The sequence below is a fragment of the Leiobunum rupestre genome, chromosome 9, assembly GCF_980474605.1.
Source record: "Leiobunum rupestre chromosome 9, qqLeiRupe1.1.hap1, whole genome shotgun sequence".
NCBI classification, from domain to species: domain Eukaryota; kingdom Metazoa; phylum Arthropoda; class Arachnida; order Opiliones; family Sclerosomatidae; genus Leiobunum; species Leiobunum rupestre.
The window spans coordinates 4,376,990-4,397,332 of NC_143392.1; the positions used below are offsets into that span (position 1 = coordinate 4,376,990).

A 20,343-nucleotide genomic window follows, 5' to 3' on the forward strand; every position below is an offset into this window, starting at 1 on the left:
ATACCAAAATAAGTAGTTTATGGTTAGAGATATTAGACGAAGAACCCCAGGCTAGCAAAGATGAAACTTTCAGGCAGAGAACGCTATACAAATTAATTGAGAGTTTTCTAAACACAAGAGGAAAAGGTCTAAAATTATACTTAACTGGAAAACATTTTGGGGGGAAAAGGTCACAAAGGTTTAAGAAAAGGCTTAAAACAAAAAATGGAGAAGTCCAAGTTTTAATTTTTTTTCTGAAAGTAAAAATTGAAAAATGTTCCTACATATTTTAAATGATTTTAAACGATATTTTGTGATAATAAAACAATTCCTATTTTACATGGTTCTCGATTCCAAATACTAAAGTATTTCCAGTTTTAGGCGCCTTGACAATATCAAATCGTTTGTTTTTATCAACTCCCAAACCAAATTGATATGCGTTTGGAGCGTCATTGTTCCCAAATGACCTTCGTTGCTTTCCAAACTCTTGTTCTAAAGAGTCTTGATTGAGGCGATTGGTGAGAACGAATGAAGCGCCTTTCCTCAATAGAAATCGCACAACTTCAGGTACTGATCTTGCTAAGAAATTATCAAAACAAAGTATTACTTTTCTAATTTAGAGCTTTGTAAAAACATTAGAAATTACCGGTTGTAATTAATCCCTCAACTGTTTCACGACTCAACTTCATCATTTGCCTTTGGCTAGGGGAAAATCACCCGGTTTATTGGCAACTTGATTTTCCCAATCCAAAAAGTAGTTTATGAATTCATTCTCCAACCACTAAAAAGTAATTAATTTGTATATAGGTCAATATTTTTATACCTGATTTCTTAAAGTGGTGAACTGCTTAAAATAATCTTACTGTCAGTCTAGGATCATCAATTGAACTGTATGGGTGGAGATTTGGGTTTCTCTTCCGATACCCTTCTTTCAAATTTCTCGTTATCAATAAGTCGAAAAATTTGTCCATTAATCTGATGAATTTCACTGTTTCTGGATACTCATTTCCGTACTCTTCTTCAAGAGCATTCGCTACAGTTGTGATCACTGCTGATCTTAGGCATTAGTTTTATTGAACGGTTAAAATCTTTTTCATAGAGAGTAACAATCTGAGTCCACAAAATATGGCTTCCATCTTTCCATAAGTACCGGGTTTTTGAGTGGTAGTTGCTGTTAGAAAAACAGTTTCGAGCTGTTTTCACAAGATGAGGGGGGTCACATATAAAATACACAAATCTTTCTTCATCCAATGCGAAACCATTTTTCCATTTATAACCATTTTGCCCCACAAAGATTTTCATCACTTTTCTGTTTGTGCTGGCGCCATCAAAAATGACAGCCAAGATACGAATTTCGTTCATTTCCAATTTACTAATGGCTTCCATGATAATACTATGAAGCAAATCACTTGTCATATTGTGAGATGGAAAGTATGCAACTGTATTTTTCAACGTGCCAGTAATACGCCTCACCATTATTTGTAATACATGTGACGCTACTTGTGGACCAGATTTTTTAAGTTTCAGCTCTTCTATTTCATTACCTATAGCATTTAAGTTGTTGAAACCAACCAAATCTCCAGTATTAACTTTGTAAACTACATCCTCTTTTATCTTCATTTCATCAAACATTAAGGTAAAATAGTTTTGATGATCATTTTTACCAGAGTTTGTAACCTTCTTTCTAAGGTCCATAAATATTTCACTCGAAAATCCAGCTGTTGCACCAATGTGGGAGCCAACGTTATACAGCGTTCGCTTCGAAGGAAGTTCCAAAAAGCCCGAGGATTGCAATAGGTCATAAGCGGCGTTTGATGTTTGTTTTAAATGTAAACAAAGTTGTAAAATATTTGGGTGCCACCTTCTGTTCGATTTATATTTAGCCTTTAAAATTGAAAATTGTTGTTCAATAAAATTCCTTTGGTAAGAATCTTTTGAAAGACTTTCTACACTTGTATTTAAAATATTTTTCAAATAATTTGCGTCGTCGTCAGTCATGTCTTGACCGGCCTTATTTAAATCAGCTAAAAACTTTCTTTTTAATCGCTTCACCTTTTTCTGTAAGTTTTCATTTTTTCCAGTTAACTTCTTAATTTTCATTTGAAGAGCCGCTCTCGACATTTAGCTGTGTCTCCTATTCAAATCTTTCTTTTTTCTTTTTCTGACTAGTTGCTCTCGAAGGCTTTTTTAAATTTGGTACACCATATGCACACGTATTTCTTTCCCTTATTTTTAACGAAAAGTGAATTGCAACGAACTGAATGAACATGACTTGTAAAAATTGAAATAAATCCTTTCCTTTTGTTGAACTCTTGACTCTCAAACTGGCTCTTTATTATTTCGTCTTTAATTCCAACGCAAAGAGACTAGCAATTCAGAATTTTTATTGCTGATAAAACTGAGTGTATGATTGTGAATTCCGGCAAATCTTTGAAAATGCTTTTTACCCATTTTAAATAATATTTACTATTTCATTTAAGTTTAAGTACTGGACAATGATGTCATAGAAAAATATAAACTGAATTCAAATACGGAATCGTGAAGGTGCCAAAGCCCATTTCGCCGTTGAACGATTTGGCCTTGGGGGTGAGTAAAAGTGACGTCACTCTTTTATAAATCTCCACGCTCTTCCCGCCAGGCCGTTTATTTTAAGGAGCTCAAATTTCTGTTCCTGGATCGTTTAATAATAATAATCAATTATTAACGAAATTGTTACATGGGATATATAATTTAGATTTATGGGGTGAAGTTAACTACATAAGTATATGTATTTGTACCCCGCTGCTCCGCCTTAAGCACTACAGCGGCCACCTTAAACAACCAGCCCTGGACAAAAGTGCGCTTTGCGAAACAACGTTCGGCCAGTGAGACAGCCATTTTGACCGCCTCACATATAGCAAACAAACGCCCTCATCACGGCCCAACAAAAGGCGACACCATGGGCTGCCCGAGACCCACCCTCGCACAGCTGAGGACTAGAGTGGCTTCCTCTTCCACTGCAAACTACCCTCCTTAGTAGGTCACAGAATGACGAGTGTGGAACACCCATGAGGTTCCAGTGACCCAGCGCCCCGATCACATGACCTTGAGAGCCGGGTATGGAGCCCCCCACAGGCTCCAGTGACCCCATCACACCACTAGATAGGGACAGTGGGATGAAGTTAACTACAGCGGCCTCATTGAATTTTATATCCATTTTGCTTGCGCCCGATAGACCTTGTCACGTAGATAGCGAGGGTATTTTTTATTTTGGCCGCATGTGATTATTTAATTTTTTAATTTAATTAAAAAAATGCACATTTTTGAGCATTTTCACGTTTTTTGTTGTAATTATTTTCGTCATATGTTCGCGGACACCACAGTTTCGGTTGCCGTCACAATAATTTCCACGTGATATTCCGGTAATTTATAAAATAAATTAAAAGTTTTGTTAATTTCTAGGTGTTTTGTATTTTTTTGGCCGCAAACGCTTATTTCAGTTTTTAATTTAATTTCAAATTTTACACTTCTTTTGGCCTTTTCACGTTTTTGTTTGTTATTATTAAGATAATTTAAAATTATATACTTGGCACTGTCCTCTAGGTCGCGTTATAGATGGCCCAAGGCCGTTTTTTAGTATGGGTTTGGCGAAGTGAGTGCGCAGCGCCTTCAGGCGCCAATACGGGGAATTTTAAAGGCTTCGAATTTATCAACGTCTTTTACGTGTTTTGGATGTTATTATCTTCGTCATGTTGTCGCCTACAACGCGGGCTGTTAGTAACTATGTGTTTCGGTTTTCACTCTGTTTCAGTTACCACACGTGTTAGTTTTGAGTCCGTGTTACTTTTCAACGAAATAAAATTTAAATTAGCATGTCTACAATTGAAGACCAGTCACTAACGTCGTTAGTGAAAGCGATTCTACTGATGAATCGACGGACGAAAGCATGTACGAAGGTGAAAAAATTGGGTGTCGGCGGATAAACGATGGAACTATTTTTAAGAAAAACGTTACTAAATTTAAAATCAAGTTAATTAAAAAATTTTCATTTGCGGCCCTAAAAAAATTAATTCGTAATCTCCGCGTCAAGTTCTACATTATCCCCCAAAAAACCGAAAAAAAAACCATGAGGCCGCTGTAGTTTAATTTTGCCGATTTATGTCAACTTAAGAGAGTAGAAGTTGTCGAACTATAATACTCTACAATGGCTTTCTGACGACTGTTTAATTTGGCTATTTTGAGTTTTAGTATCCCTTGCCATGAAAGATGGCCCCACGGTGTCCACTAAAGTCGCGTTTTTTGAAGAATGGGACAGATTCTTGACCATATATAATAACCGGGGCCTTTTCATAATAGAGGTGGCAATGACCCATTGGCCCATCTAAATATCAGACAAGTACGCTCGAAAATAGTGTACAAATGGACATTGGAATATTGCACAAGAGGGCCCTGAATTATTTTTCAATGGTGAACTCAAATATTGGACAATGTGTTCTGAAATATAAGAGCCTGAGGACAAAGGAGACCAAAAATGTGGACAAAAGGATCAATAATTTTCGAAAAAAAATATAACGAAGAAAAAACGATGTTTTTAGTTCTGTTTTATTTTTTTCTTAAAATATCGGCTTAAATTGTTTGAGAAAAATCATTAACGATAAAAACCTTTTGAAATTAATTTTATTACTGTGAATTAATGTTTATTTCATTTGTTACACGGTTACACTGAAGCAACACATCTGAAAAAGTGGATGAATTATGATATTTGAATTTAAATTGTAATTACAGGTCATAAAAACATTGTAGTACGTAAGAGGTTAAGTTAATTTAAGATCGGATATTTTTGATGAGGTTAGGATATGTTTGATAAGATTAAGTAAAGTTCTAATTGATAAATATGAGGTAAAGTTGATATAGGGTAAAGTTTAAATGGTTAAGGCTCAGGTTAGGTTAGTGTAGGTTTAGATTTGCTTGGTTAGATTGGGAAAGAGTGTGATTCGGTTTCGTTGGGTTAAGTTGGAAAAGGGTTGTAAAGATTGAATCGTCTAAGGTTAGGTTGTTTAAAAGTAAGTTAAGGTTAAGATTGGGTTAGATTTGGCTAGGGAAGAGTAAGGTTAGATTGGGAAAGAAAAAGATTGAATTGGGATAGGGGCGGTATTGGGCATCGTATACAATTGACCAAAGTTAGGCGAACAGCTTCTTTAATATTAATTGTCCCAGAAACTCATATATCGGTTATAGTATTGCAGCTTTTGTTAGCTATTGCTGATTCGCCACTTCTCGCGGCGTTCCATACTTCGTGCAGCTCGCTATTTACCAGTGGTGCTAGCAGTATCGATTTTTGAGCAAAATAGGAAAAGGTTAATTTGTATACAATTATTTACTGTTTCTATCTCGATTAACAGTAGAAAAACAATTGGATAAGGCGGTAGTTCGTTTAAGTTGAAACCCTCTCAAATGTAAAATAAGAATTGAAATGCGTGAGAGCCAAACGCTGTAGCACCCACATAGGCTCCTCTTTTTTAAAAAGATAATTGAAGCGGGGATAAGCGCTTTTCATTTCTGTTATCTGCTTTGACCTCGGGTTTTTTTAATAGCAAGAAAATCATTATAGCCAGACAGCTTCTTTTAAAATTGGACGGGCTGAATTTATTTGCCTCTCTATTTTTCGAAATCGTTTCACATATTTCTTTTTGAGTAAAAACCAATAGAGCTTCTCTTAGAGAGTAAGCTCTTTGTTGCTTTGTGACACCATTACTTTCCTTAACGGGAAAATACAGCGGTCCCATTTTACTGTCCCATTTTTTTACTAAAAGTCCTAAACATGTTTTTCCATCATTATCTTTGACATCTATATCCGCTCCGTGGTCGATTAATAGCTTAAAGTGTTCTGGTTTATACAAAGTAACTGCTTTGTGTAAAGGCGTTGTACCCTCCTCATTTTGAGCGTTGATATTGGCACCATTTTCTAAGAGAAAAGCGATTAGTTCAATATTTCCCCTCTTAACAGCACGATGCAAAGGAGTATCTCCGACATAATTTTTTACATTTACATTTACACCTAGAGTTATTAAAGTGCGAGTTATTTCAAGTGAGAATTCCACGGCTACGTGTAATAATGAATCTGACCAAAAAAAGGTGTTTTCACACGTTGCTCCGTGTTTTAAAAGTAAAGATGCTGCTTCTTGTGATCGGTACAAACATGCTTCTTGGAAAACACTTCTTCCATTCTTATTTCGCGCATTAATATCGGCTCCATGCCGTAAAAGGATGGTAAGTACTTCCTCTTTGTCCTCTTCTCTTGTCGCCCATGAGTGTAAAACCGTTTTTCCATATATATCCTTAGTTTCTACGTTAGATCCGTGTCGAAGAAGTGCTTCGAAAACTTCGGGTGCTGCGTCCATTGCCGCAAAGTGGAGGGCAGTTCGTCCTTCGTTTTCAGTAGCGTTAATATCAGCGCCAGCGGACATCAGAATTTCAAGTATGTTTTTATAATATTGTGTATTAGTTTTGTTGTTATGATATCCAGATATCTCTGCAAATAAGTGCAGGGGTGTTCGATCTTTTTTATTGCGTTGATTGATGTTAAGTCCTCCGTCTATTAAATGACGTACTATATCAGAATTTCGAGATTCTATCGCCCGATACCAAGCCTTTGAATCTCTTCGGTCACATCCAATACTCAACAGATAACCAACGAGTTCCGTTTTCTTCAAATAACACGCGTATGACAGTGGTGTGTTACTACTATATTTGTAATTCATATTGGCTCCCCTGATCAGCAGCATTTTCAAGATCTTCAAATTGCCAGCTTCTATGGCTGTAAAAAGTGGAGGATATAGGTACAAAGCGGCTGGTTGGTTGACTGATGCTCCTCTGTCTAAAAGAAATCTCAACGCATTTGGTTGGTTATTCTTTATAGCACTTATGACGGCTGAACGTTGTTCCGTAGGATCAATACATTTAGTTCCGGTGTTGAGCAGCCAAAATCTGGTTTCGTCGTCACCGGCTTCTTCTAAAAGGTTTCTTAAGCGTTCAACGTCTCCAGATGCTGAAGCGTCTACAATCATTTCGAAAAGAAAGTACTTTACATTTAACGATTCGAACGACACTGACAGTCTTGAACATTCTATAACTAAAGTCGTCCAATAGGTCCACGATAAATCTTCGGCATTTTCAGAAAATTGTAAAATAATTTGCAGAGATATAATATTTTGAATGGGTTTTGGACACGCTGAAACAAATAGCGAAAATAGAAAAAAAGTAGAAATCTCACATTTAATTAATTGAAGGAATGGTATTGTTGAAACCAAACAGAAAAACTCGATTGGCATGTGTCCGTCAACAATAAAGCAATTTAGAATAAACTTATATGTTTCGATTCTGTTTTTCCTAGGTGATACCAAAAATGATTGAAATAGTTTTAAAAAAGTTCGGGGGTTGAAGCGCCAAGCTTTAAGAGTTGAGCATTGAATTAAACGAAATTTTTCATCTTGAATCTTTTGAGTCTTTAAACCACTCTCGAAAAAAACAATAAATTCTGTGTCATCAATATAATCCCTCCAACCCCGCCGAATAAGAATTATTAATAAAAACTCTAGTACATCCCAAAAATTATCTCGTTCATAGCACTCAACTCTTTGTAAAAAGAACTCCGCTATGAAAAACTCGGCAAATGTTCTATGTATAAAATTTTGATTTTTACCCGTTTCCGTCATGATGCCTACTCTCTTAACCTTCTCCACCAAAAATTTTATTAATTCTTTCTTGAGACGTTGAAATTGTAATTTTTTAATTACTTTTTCTTCAAAGTCTAAAGGATTGAGAAAATTCCCTGGAAGAAAAAGACGAAACGCTGATTCCCAGTGGTACTCTTGAACAAGCTCTTTCGTTAGCATGTTGTTCTCGGTGCCACTGGTACTCATCGTGGTCTGATACTTGTCTTGTTCCTCTTGAAATTTCATTATAGTAAATTGCCGGAACAATTGGTATGAGGACATTGTCTTCCATTCTTCTGGCATATTTAATATATTTTTGTGTATCTCAGCCAGTAGACGGCAAAGAAAAGGATTTCCAATAAACTGCCGTTGTTTATCACTAATTGACAATGAAAATATTTGAAGTAGATTCTTGGCCCTAGATTCTAAAACTTCCTGGTCTTTACAATCGGAATTTTGAAGCCAATATTTTACGATAAAGTTATGTCTATCTTCTTCATTAAATGGTTGCAATTGATAGGAACGATTCTTCTGTGACTGTCCTAATTCTGCTGCCGAGTGAGGCCTAGTTGTAACGACTAAAAATTCGATGCGACTGCTTGTCAACCATAACATCAACCCTTTTACGATGTTTTCGTACTTTGGGCTTATTTCATCGAAGCCATCGAATAGCAAGACAACGCCCCCACTTTTCTCCAAACAACGCTTCAACAGTTTCATCTCGAAATCTTTTTCATCGTTTTTGGATCTGTATATTTCGGAGACGAAGAAATCAATAGCTTCCGAGGAATCTTTGAATTCCTTGTTGATATGCTTTTCGAAGACAGCGGCGTAGCTTCTCAGATTGAGGAAGATGACCCATCGTTTCGGAAACATCCTTCTCGTCTCTTTCGCTAACATTTTAAGTATTGTGGACTTTCCCATTCCCGCAACGTTGGAAATAATGGTCGTTTCACGAGGTTTCATTTCTTCAATTAGTTCGACGAGAGTCTTTTCGGCGTTATCTTTAGATGAAATTCTCGTTAGAGTGCGTGGTATGAAATATGCTTCCGTTTCTCCCAATTTCGGAAACTTTTCTCCAATATTAATATCAATATTTTCAGTGAGTTTGTACATGATGTAGTCATCTATGAGTCCTTCAATTTCCGCTCCATTCACATTTCCCAGAAGACAGGCCAAACTAATTTTCCTCCGGCTATCTCCTTGAAGAACAATCAGGGTCTTTGATATCAGTTGGTTTTGTTTCGCTTCGCTCAGATCCGACCATGGGATATTAGCTATTTGAAACGGAATAAAAAATCAATTATTATTGGGCTTAAAATAGTGCATCCATAGAAATTGAAACGAAAATGCGTTATAAAAGCAGCTCAAACTTAATATTAAGAGGAGGTGATATGATATCTACCGAAAATGATTATATGTTAAGATGAAAATTTATTGAAAACTATGAATTTTCTAATCGTGTATCCTTCTTCCGTAACTAAACGATGAAATTTCTCGTTTTTCTTTCGGAAGCCATAGTTTCCCACAAAAATTTGTCTCCAGTTATTCGCGTTTATATTTTTTGAACTACATTTCTATCATTTTTGTTAAGAGTTAAAAAAATACAAAGTACTGTTTTTTGCTTTAAAAATTAATTATTTTCCAAACCCATAGTTCCTAGAATACTGTAAATTTTGGGGTTTGTTATTCATGCCAATATTCAATATCGTTAGTTTCTATGAAACATTTCACTGTAAAACACGTCTTGAAAAAATGACCACTTGGGCAAGCCAAAATACACTTATTTCTTTTCGATTTTAATTTATATTTATTTTACAAAAACATTTATATTTTCATTGATTTTGTGGTCTTATTTTTCCATAAAAATAGGTTTTGGGAAGTAAGTTTATGAAATAATGAAGAAAATGGCAATTAAATTTAATTTGATCGTCTAAATTGTATAACCATGTGTTTATAATTTTAACAGTGTGTTAAAACAATGGTGAAATTATAACTATCGGCTTCCACACAGTCTTGAGCGCCAGCGATCATGTTATCAAACGCATGTTCGATCATTTCTGCGGTTAGTCCACGGCATTTATAATTTGTTGACGAAGTTCCTCTTGACTTTGAACAAGAGTTGCGTAAACCCTTACTCTGATAATCCCCTAAGGAAAAATCCCGGTGGCGTAAGGTTTGAGAAATTTGGTGGCTAATGAACGGCACCGTTTCTTCACCAACGATGTGGGAACTCCTGGTTTAGGAAGTTGGTAACGTCTCTGTGATAATGAGGTGGGACACCAACTTTTTGGAACAAAAGTCTTAGCCGTTGAGCTAAAGGTAGATCGTCCACTTTTTCTAGATGTTTGTTCTATACGAAAAGAAAGTAATTTTGACAGAACAGGTATCGAGGTAAAGACACTGGACCAATCAGGCGATTTCCTACGAGTACAACCCAAACATGAACACGTTCAAAGTGCACTTCGTAATCGTATAGAAATCCCCAGTAAATGTTTTCGTCCGGCCTTAGGTGATTATTAAAAGTTCTTCTCTTGAAAATGAAAATTCATCTGTGGATTAATTGGGATCGGTAACAACAGCATTGAGTAAACAGTTGCAGAAGTCGAACCTTCTCTCAAGATCTCAGTCGCCTAAGCCTTGGTGCAGCGTAGCTCTGTATGGGTGGTAAGGATTTTTGCGTAAGATTTTCCAAATACGAGATTTACAACAACCCCAATCATCACTTGCTCCGGAACAGATACTGCGAGGGTATGCAGCAGATTATGCAAGTATACTGTTTCCAATGTCCAAATCACCTCGTCCCAAACAACGAAACATAGGTTGCCCATTACCATACTCTGCAAGTCTTGGACTGCTTACCTTACTGTGCTTTCCGATGGTGTCCTATTTAAATGACGTTCAGTAAAATGTCGTACATCCTGGTGAGATTTTTTCCGCCCTTTCTATAAAACCGAGCTGTGTGGTCCCTTCTTCAATAAGGTGGCATAATTAGAAAAATTAATGAACCCAATTGTGTTAAAACCAAATGCATTCTATTTATACTCAATTTAGGTATTTATTTCTTATAAGATATCGTTTACAAACTTATGTTTTTGGTTAATTTGGATGTCCATTTTACAATTCATCAACTTATAATTCAACAGCTTTTTTCTATAAAAAAGCTGTTAACAAATAATTAGCATATTGACTTCTTAAAAAAGGGTTGAGGGAAAACATGATAAAGAATAAAACAAAAACCCTGCGAACCTTTAAAATACACCAACGCTTATACTATGGATAAACCCACCTAACCGGCTAAATTCCTTGTAAAAGTATGCAACCGTCAAGAATTGAAAGTGAATTTGGGCTTCAGTGGAAAATTGTTCGTTTTTCATCGAACTTATGATATTCCTACGTGGTCGATGACGGTTCTCAATATTCTCATTAGTAAATTTGATCTAGCACCTGATGGAGAATAAGTAATATTTAAGAATTCTATAAATTTTCAGAAAACAGTAACCCCCGCTCAACGAAATCTGATGTTAACTAACTTTGTCAATAAAATTTAAAATCCTGAAGAAATATTTGTGAAATTTAGGTTTGAAATTGAGGGAGCTACTGATATGGTAGTGTAGATGTAATATTTTAAAAATGATTATATTATTAAATTATATTAAAATATTATCTTTTAGTGTTTCCCACACTGTCACAGTTTACTAAGCTTTTTTTTTACAGAAATGTACACCTATGAATTTGAAACTGCGAAATTCAAGTTTGAAATTGATGAAGTCGCTAATAGCGGAGAATGCAATATATAATTATGAGATTGAATATTTACAGATAATATAAAAATTTTATGTTTTAAGTCTTCTTTACACTGTCACAGTTTACTAATTTTATAGAAATTTAGCTAATTTGAAATTTGAAATTGAAAAAGTCCGCTATAGCGGAAAATGCTATTTTTCCGAGATATGATTCTGTAAATATAAGTTTTATTAGTCTTTTCTAAACTGTTAGAGATTATTAGAGATGATGTCAATGAAAATTAAGTTCAACCCTGATAAGGATCTCATACCTTAAAATCAATCAAGTATTTATTTATTTTATTTTATATTGACAAGTGAACAATAAATAGTACAATCTAAGACTATTAGCCATTTTTATCAAGTTTCTTTTTGAAAAATAAACCTCCTATGATGGTAATTTTACGTTATTTTAAATATTACTGCCTCAGGTTTTAAAATATTTTCGTGGTTAATTTTAAATACATGTTTACATAATACTTCTGAGAGTAAGAATTCTTTTTTCTTGGCTATCATTTTTCTGCACACATAAATCTAGCTACTATATTAAGTTTAATGAGTAGTTTTTTCATTTCCTATTTGTTCGTTACTTTAGGAAGACGGACATTTCATTTATGTTTTATTTATCTTTTTTTTACTAGAAATGTGTTTTTTATTTTTTTAATGGAAAATCTTATTTTTTTTTACTAGAAATGTTTTTTTTATTTATATATAAGTTGTAGCCTTAGCTCTGATATTCATCAAATATGGCGATGTTTCTGGAGGGTTCGATAGGTGGAAAAAAGCTCGTTGACGATGACAACTTCTAGTATGTTAAAGAAAAGCAACTTAAAGAAAAGGTATTTGTTTATATAATCATCATAATGAACTAATATAATAATTAAAATTTTATATTGTTCGTAGGTTTACTGGCAGTGCGTAAATAAAGGACTTTGCAAAGCAAGGGTCCTCACAATTGGAAATAAAATTGTAAAACATGTAAATGAACACACACACGTTGCCACCGTAGCCTTGGTCGAATCCACGTTTGCATACAACGAAATGAAATGCCTGGTGAAAAGTACTCATGTAACAAGAAAATTCTTCAGAAGCGTAGTTGCCCCAAATGACAGAACCCTTCAGAGCCCAACTTCCATCGTCTAATTCAGGTTTAACTAACTTTGCGAAGAACTGGAGAAAAAACGCTCAACTCTACCGACACGCCGTCGCCAAAACTCACGTTATCAACTATGGTATTACCAGATCAGTATCAACAATGCGCAACGGGCGGCAAATTTTTACAAATTGACTCCGGTAAAGAAGACCCATACAGATTCCTTATATTCAACGGAGAAAGTTCGTTATACTTGTTGTCGTCTTCTAAGGTCTGATATGCTGATGGAACCTTCAAAATCGTGCCAGGGATTTTTTTCAGCTGTATTCCATCCACGCAGAAATTAAATTTAAAAAAAGTTAAAGAAATCTGTCCAGCTGGAAATCCTAAGATTATTATGGCAGATTTTGAGAAAGCTCAGGCATACGCCTTCAAAGACGTTTACCCAAGAACAAAAACCAAAAGTGGTTTTTTTCGTCTTACACAATGTGAAGGTTTACAACAATGGTACATCAACGACGCAGACTTTTCTATAAAATGCCAAATGATCCCTGCCTTGTCCTTAGTACCTTTGGAATAAGTAATTACTGGATTTGAAGCCCTTGTTGAAAACCTGCCTGAAAGCCTGGAACCGATGCTTAATTACTTCGAAGGTAATTTCATTGGCAAGTTACGAGCACACAGATTAAGAGCAGCGGAAGGTATCCCTTGGAGCAATGGAATCATTCCGACACAGTAATGGCAGGCGAAAACAAAACTAACAACGCGGTCGAAGGTTGGCATCGAGGAATGTTACCTCACATGTCATGTCATCACCCCAGTATATGGAAATTTATTAAGGTGCTGCAAGAACAAGAAGCCATATCGTCCTTGAGAATTGAACATCTTTCCAAAGGACTAAAAGAGAAACGAAAATTGCTACATCAGAAATGTTCCGAAAGGTTACAAGAAGCTGCAAGACATTTTGACGCGGATAACATTCTCAGATACTTGAAAAGAGTGGCGCACAACATCTCCTTCTAATTTTGTATAGAAAATAAACAGTATTTACATCTTATATATTGTCCGCGCACTGAATTGCCTCTGCACCGAAATGTCCGCGCACCGAAATGTCCCAGACCCGTTATTTAAGTACAGAAATAGTATTACCTCTTAAACTTTCATTGGACTAAAATACTCAAAATAGCTTCTTATATTAAAAGTATTTTTTTAAATTTGTGTGAAGATTCCAAAGAATAAAACTAAATACAGTCAATATTATTATTTATTATTGTCTTGTTGCCGAAGAAGCGATTCTGAAGCTTGGTTTTTGTAATCGCAGGCTCATTTCTCGCTTCATTTGTTAGTTGTAAGATTTTATTTTGAACATTTTATTTTTCGTGGTTTTTGGACTTAACCGCTTCAAATATGTTTTGCATTTGAATCCGTGTTACCTCTCTTGAGATTCCCATTATTTCATTACGGCTAAATCAATTTTATAATCAGAGCATTCGTTTGATAAAGCTTTTCTTACTGAATTGAAATTAAGCTCCAACTTTGATAGTTGTAAATCATTAACAGAAATGTCTTGAGGCCTGCGAAATTCAAATTCTTCTTTATCTGACCTTGACCGGTTGATCTGTTTAAATTTGCATTAAAATTTGGAAACTTAGTTAATATGCTTGCACATAGCAGTTTTCATCAAATAGTGTGGACCAAAAAATGAAAAAATAGAAAAGCAAATTTTGTAATAAGAACCACTTAAAGGACGTGACTGAGTACAAGAGCCCATTTTCTCTACAATATATTCCAAATTCTAATTGCTTCCAGAGTCTACTTTAAAAATTCAATTTTTAACAAATTCAAAAATTTAATCCATTTGAAGACTTTGACTATGTCTGCTTTTAATAGTTGCTATTTTTCAAAGTGTGTGTACCCTTTAAAGTTTTATTAAACGGCTGAATAACTTAACTCTGAGAAATGAACGTAACCCACTATTCTACAATAATTTTTTTTATTTAAAATACTACAGCCGTTTCGGCGCCAAAACTAGCGCCGTCGTCAGGCAATGTAGTATTTTAAATTTAAAAAAATATTGTACAATAGTGGGTTACGTTCATTTCATAGTATATTATGTACAAGAGGATCCATTCTCACATATAGTTAACTTAACTCTGACTATCCGTAGTAAAATATGAATACTTTGATCCAATCTTTTGCATTTCTTCCCACGCTGGTAGATATGTTTGGGAACTTTGTGAACCCTCCAGATACATATTTGGGGTGATTCCTGCACCTTTTCTATAACATATATGCCCCTGTTGCAGGTCTGACTCTATAAAACTGTTGATAATAATTTAAATTTTTTGGTGTCTTCTTTGGCCAATATTTGTTCTATAATTTCATCGTGCATAACTTAGAACTTTCCAGGGACGACTCTTCTAACAACACTTAAACAGCCTTGTATACTGTGGCATTTTGTTCTTATCCAATTTCTTTCAATAAATTTTCTCTCCATGCTTTATTAATATTCCAAGTTCAAAATAGCCGTTTTTCAGCTTCAATCATAACTTTTTTCCACGCAGTATAAAATAATTTGGTAATTGCACTCATGAAAACACTTGCTTTAATAGCACCAGATTTTTGTTTTTTACATTCAAAGAAAGTTGCATGGCTTTGGTATCTTCTCTATTGCAATTTATAAAGGCTACTGGTTATTTCCGAAGCGTTTCAACGTATCGCATTGGACATGCGTCATAATTATGAGGGAGAAATCGTTTGAATGGGCATTTTCTTTCAAATCTTCTTTTCTTTGAGGCTTGAAGAACCAAACAGGATTCTCTTCTTCTTTCATTTCTTCGACCCATGAGCAAAGAATAATCAAATCGTTTGAAGGTAAGGCTGTGTGAGTAGTCGACATTTTTATCGATTAAGGAAATTTCGATACTCGACGATTATCAGAGTATCGAAAATTTGCGTACTCGATTACTCGAATAAGGCACTCTGCAGAACTCGCCGAGTTAATATTTTTTCAATCACTCTTGGGTTTTCGACAACTCGGCGTGTATTTCGTTTGTCCACCGTTTATCGGCCGCCCCGATTACGATCGCTGATCGGAGATGCTCTTGGTTGGACTGCGTTTGAAATGGGGGGGGGGGGGTGGAGGAAACGCGAACGGTGGACTTAAAAAAAACCTACCCGTTGCTATGACCTTTGAGTTATAAAGTTAACAATCATTCCCTTATAATTAAGAGGAAAGGGTCAAGGGTGAGCAAAATCTGGATGCTGAATATGGAACTTGTATATATTGCAGTAAAGCTATTAAAAGGGCTCATGGAAACACATCTGCGATGAGAAATCATTTAAAAACCCATTATATTAGTATAACAGAATCTCTAGACCAAAACCCAAAAAACATTGGACAGCACTTTGCCTTCGATCCTAACTATATGTAAGACTGCCAGTGCCCAACCTACTTTAATTGATACATTAAATTTTAAAAAATATACAATTAATCACTCAAAAGCCATTGCTTTGGCAAACAAAATTGGCCACATGATGGCAGTCGATTTTCAGCCTTACAGTATAGTTAACGATCAAGGTTTTATAGATGTATTAGAGTGTGCAGAACCTCGTTATGAGGTGCCTAGTTGGACCACTTTTTCGCGGACAATAAATCCTAAAATGTATGACAACTTGCTCAGTGACATAAGGTTAGATATAGCAAGAAATGTATCGGATATAAGAGCCATATCCCTAACAACATATTTTTGGGACATCTACGTCCACAGAAAGTTATATGAGTCTAACCTGTCATTATGTCACTAAAGATTTCATAAGTAAACACCACCCACTGACATACTCATATTTTAAAGATCGCCACACTGCTGTGAATATATGTAATGAGCGGCAAAGCCAGGTAGAAAAATTCAATATTGGAAATTTTCAACAATCATTATTTATGTCGTCACTGACAATGACCGTACAAATAAAAAAGGGATTGAAGATAATGGATATATCCCAGTATTATGTATGGCGCACTCTATTCAAATTTTAGTCATTGACAGTTTAAAAGAAATACAATCCACTGAAGCCTGCTTTTTAAAAAGTGAAGGGTGATAGTGGGGCTTTTCAAAAGAAGCTCTAAAGCTCTTAAAAATAATTCAAGATGTAGAAACCAGGTGGAACATTCAATACTATATGATAGAGAGACTGCTAGAGCAAAAAAAAGACATATTTGCGGCTCTTTTGGAAATTGATAAAATCGACAATTTAACCTCCACACAGTGGAAAACTTTAAATGCCTAGGTTTTAATTCTGGGACCATTTGTAGAGGCCACAAAGTTATTTAGTGGAAAAAATATCCCACTCTCTCACTCGAAAGCTGGAGCATGTAATTAAAAAAAATTCCATTTTACATTAGAACACAAATTTGCCACAATTTTTAGGAATAATTTTAAAACTAGATTTGACGGATATAAATCAAATGAAACATATTTATTAGCAATGTTAGTCGATCCAAGATTTAAAACGATATTACTATAAAAACAAGATGTGGTAAAATCTAGAACTCTTTTCTACTGTATTAGACTCGGTAGAAACTGAAAAAAATAATTACAAAGAAATAAATCAGTACTTTTTAGGAGTTACTTGATTAAAACCAAAAAAGAGCGAATGTTTAAAGGAGAATCATTCCCAAAAACTAGATGGATTTTTCAGAGCACCACTTTTAGACAACGAAAACGGCGACGTACTAGAGTGGTGGGCTCAAAACAAAGATATTTTTAAAATGATAGACATAGTGGCACAAAAGTATTTGCCAATTCCAGCCACATCAGTGGCGTCTTGAAGGTTATTCTCTTGTAGTGGAAATGTACAGACTAACAGAAGGGAATCACTCAATCCTGAACATATTGAACAATTAACAGTTCTTCACTGTAATTTAAGAAATAACTTTGTAGAGTACTAGAGAGCAGATAACACAATTTATTAAAAAATAAATTACCTACTTAAGACGTTTTGGAACTCATTTGTGTTAAAAAAAAGTTCAAACGTAACGGGTTAATTAACAAAAAGTTACAAAATTAGTCATCATACTGTGATACAATCATTTAAATACAAATTATCTTATCTAATCTACTAGATTTAAGCTTAACACTTAATAAAATAAATGTGATATAGGCTAGAGCTATTGCACATAGATTGAAAAATTAAATAAGACAACTTAGAGTTTAAAATTTAACTTTAATGGTTATCTTATAAAGTTTGTATTTTTTGACTAATATTGACTAGCGCGTAAGTACGTACTGTTAATAAAACTCATTTGTTATAAAAGTATTCAGTGTTTTTCTTAACTACACAATCACCCGTCTAAAAAAACCCGATCGTTTTCATGACAAATCGATTACCCGAAAAAGGTAATTTTGGTCTTAATCGAGTATTCGATTACCCGACTCGACCAAAAAATAACCCCACTCGTTTACTCGATAACCGACTCGATCAGCGAAAACTACTACTCGCACAGCCCTACTTGATGGTCTTCGAGTAATGTGCTTTAAAGCAAAATCTCTTTCGATATTGTGGAAGTCCTTCGTGGGGAGCAAATGAACTCTCTGAAGTTGTTTTTGAAAAACATTAATTCTGACACCGTCCAATATGACCTCTATGTGAATTCAATGATAAATTTGGCCAGCTAGTCCCGCTTTTTCGATAAAGGACAATGCTAAGTGCTTTAGTTCAGAACTATGAAGGTAATGAGTTTCACAAAATCTAGCTGAGAAGTTACTCGGGTGGTTTTCACTAAAGAGAATGTGGGCATCACCATCTGCATTTATTTTTTTCGTATCTTGGGATTTCGAGCAGCGTTTTTTCTCTTTTGGCTCTTCGAAGCAACCAGTCTTGGAACATTCGTAGTATGTATTTTAAACATCTGATTTCTCATTATGAGTGTAATTGCGAACGACGAAGGATGAAGGGGTTGATTCCTCAAAATTGAACTTCTAGTCCAAGAAATATATAATTTTATTTTAAACATGTGTAGTAAATAGTTACCTCATAATAACGCCAGTGAATTATTTAAAAATTAATAAATTTAGAATTTAATTGTTTTTGCTGATTTTCATTGGTTACAACGCCATGTTTTTTGTCCAAATCTTCAAATAATAACTGGGTACATATGAAAGAAAAAAATCCATCATTTTCATGGCAGCGTCTCGATGTTTGGGCTGTTGGGTTACTATATGTATTGTGAACTCTTTTCAAACGACTGGTTATAGACAATCTAGCATTAAAAACTTTTGAGCAAAACCCGCAACAATAATATTTATCTATCGTCGATAATCATTTGTCGAAATTAAAAAAAAATTAAACTTAACAAAATCTTAGGCGCGACAGAGACCTTTTTAAACTAAAATGGCAAAAAGCAGACATCGCCACGAAAGCCGACGAGAAAAGCTGTGAATCAGAAATGTATACACGATCGGGATTGAGACAATTGTCATTTGCCAATAAAAGGCCACTCATCAGCATTGGAAAGTGACAGGTGACAAAACCAGCATGGGTAATAGTACCCTACTACTGATGGGCGCACCTTTGACGCGAGCCACTCAACCCAGCAAAAGCTGCAACAATGGGACGACCAGCCTCCACTTCACACACATCAGTGGGATTAAGAGTGGATGCTATAGAAACTCCAGGCGACACCCTACCTACATAGGTAAAGAGTCATACCCTTCAGAAAGAGCTCCTAAAGGGAAACGACGGGCAAAGAGCGGTCCACATAACCCGACACATCTGGCACCGGAGATTCCAGTGTGCCCCAAAATACCGGGAAACAGGACGGAGACCCGCCGCCGCCCAGCAGGCTACCCAGTCCTCCGAGTTTGCACGGACACTCTCCGTTAGCCTGAGCCGAGACTCAGTTTCCAGCCGAAACCTGACTAAAGTCGGAGGTGGAGATAGTACCATTTGATCAGAGCTAACATCTCCCAGTGCAACACCACCCTTATGGGTTACAAGAGCCGGACTTCGACTCTCCGGTAAAGTCACCAGTTATTGCACACTTCACACCCTATTTGTGATATACGTGATTCTTCACGCAAGAAGAAGTAAGTGGGTTAATGCTAGGGAGTGCTCGTGAGCTCATGCGAGGCAAGAGATAACATAATTCTGGTTCGCAACTCGAGACTGAACACTAGCTCGTGTAGTTTTATCCTGATTTTTTATGTTAATAATTTATCCATTAATTATCAATTTCATCAGTAAATGGGATTCGTTTATAAGCACAACGAATCACAACAAAATGGCGACGGCAGAAAACATCTGTAATTATAGACGAGTTTCAGCGCCCGAACCAAAATAAGGCTTGAATCGGCTTAACCGAAAGCAGGACAAAGGAGTACAATCAGAATGCAGGTAACGCACATGTTCATAGATTAACATCAATAAAACGCGAGGACGTTTACAGAAATAACTGCGTACTATCGAGACACAGCAAAGTACGGAATATTTTTACTTACTAAATATTTAACATGGGAAACGAAATAAAAATAAATCTCAACGTGGTTGCTTTGATCAGTCATCTCAATATTTTCGACAATTAGACTGAATCGTGGGACCAGTATGTCGAATGACTCAACGCTTATTTAACCGCGAACAACATTATGGTTGCAAATACCAAAAAGGCGGTAATACAAACAATTATCAGCTCAGAATCCTACACTTTGTTACGTAGCCGGCCGGCTACGTAGGGTGGGGTGGCGGAGTGGTTAGCACTTTCATCATGAAGCAAGAGGAGCCAGCTGGTTCAGTCCTA

General features: G+C 35.6%; 3 protein-coding genes across 3 annotated transcripts in view; all 3 read right to left on the bottom strand.

Moving 5' to 3' along the window:
• Positions 1–310: 310 nt before the first annotated feature.
• LOC149926325 (uncharacterized) overlaps positions 311–20,343 on the bottom strand; it is a 38,646-nt gene continuing 18,613 nt past the window's right edge. Inside the window, exons 7-8 of the mRNA XM_090158874.1 lie at positions 7,755–8,950; positions 311–558 (exon numbers count right to left, since the gene is read on the bottom strand). Of these exons, the coding sequence (XP_090015000.1) occupies positions 523–558; positions 7,755–8,950 (1,232 nt within the window). The 3' untranslated portion in view covers positions 311–522. The remainder of the gene's footprint in view (positions 559–7,754; positions 8,951–20,343) is intronic.
• Positions 545–2,100, bottom strand: LOC149926326 (uncharacterized). The gene is made up of 2 exons (XM_090159246.1): positions 843–2,100; positions 545–760 (listed from the first exon to the last, which is right to left on the bottom strand). The coding sequence occupies exon 1, from the start codon at positions 2,098–2,100 to the stop codon at positions 1,000–1,002; it is 1,101 nt and encodes a 366-aa protein (XP_090015372.1). The 3' UTR covers positions 545–760; positions 843–999.
• Positions 4,678–7,155, bottom strand: LOC149926327 (uncharacterized). The gene has a single exon (XM_090158773.1). The coding sequence runs from the start codon at positions 7,023–7,025 to the stop codon at positions 5,478–5,480; it is 1,548 nt and encodes a 515-aa protein (XP_090014899.1). The 5' UTR covers positions 7,026–7,155; the 3' UTR covers positions 4,678–5,477.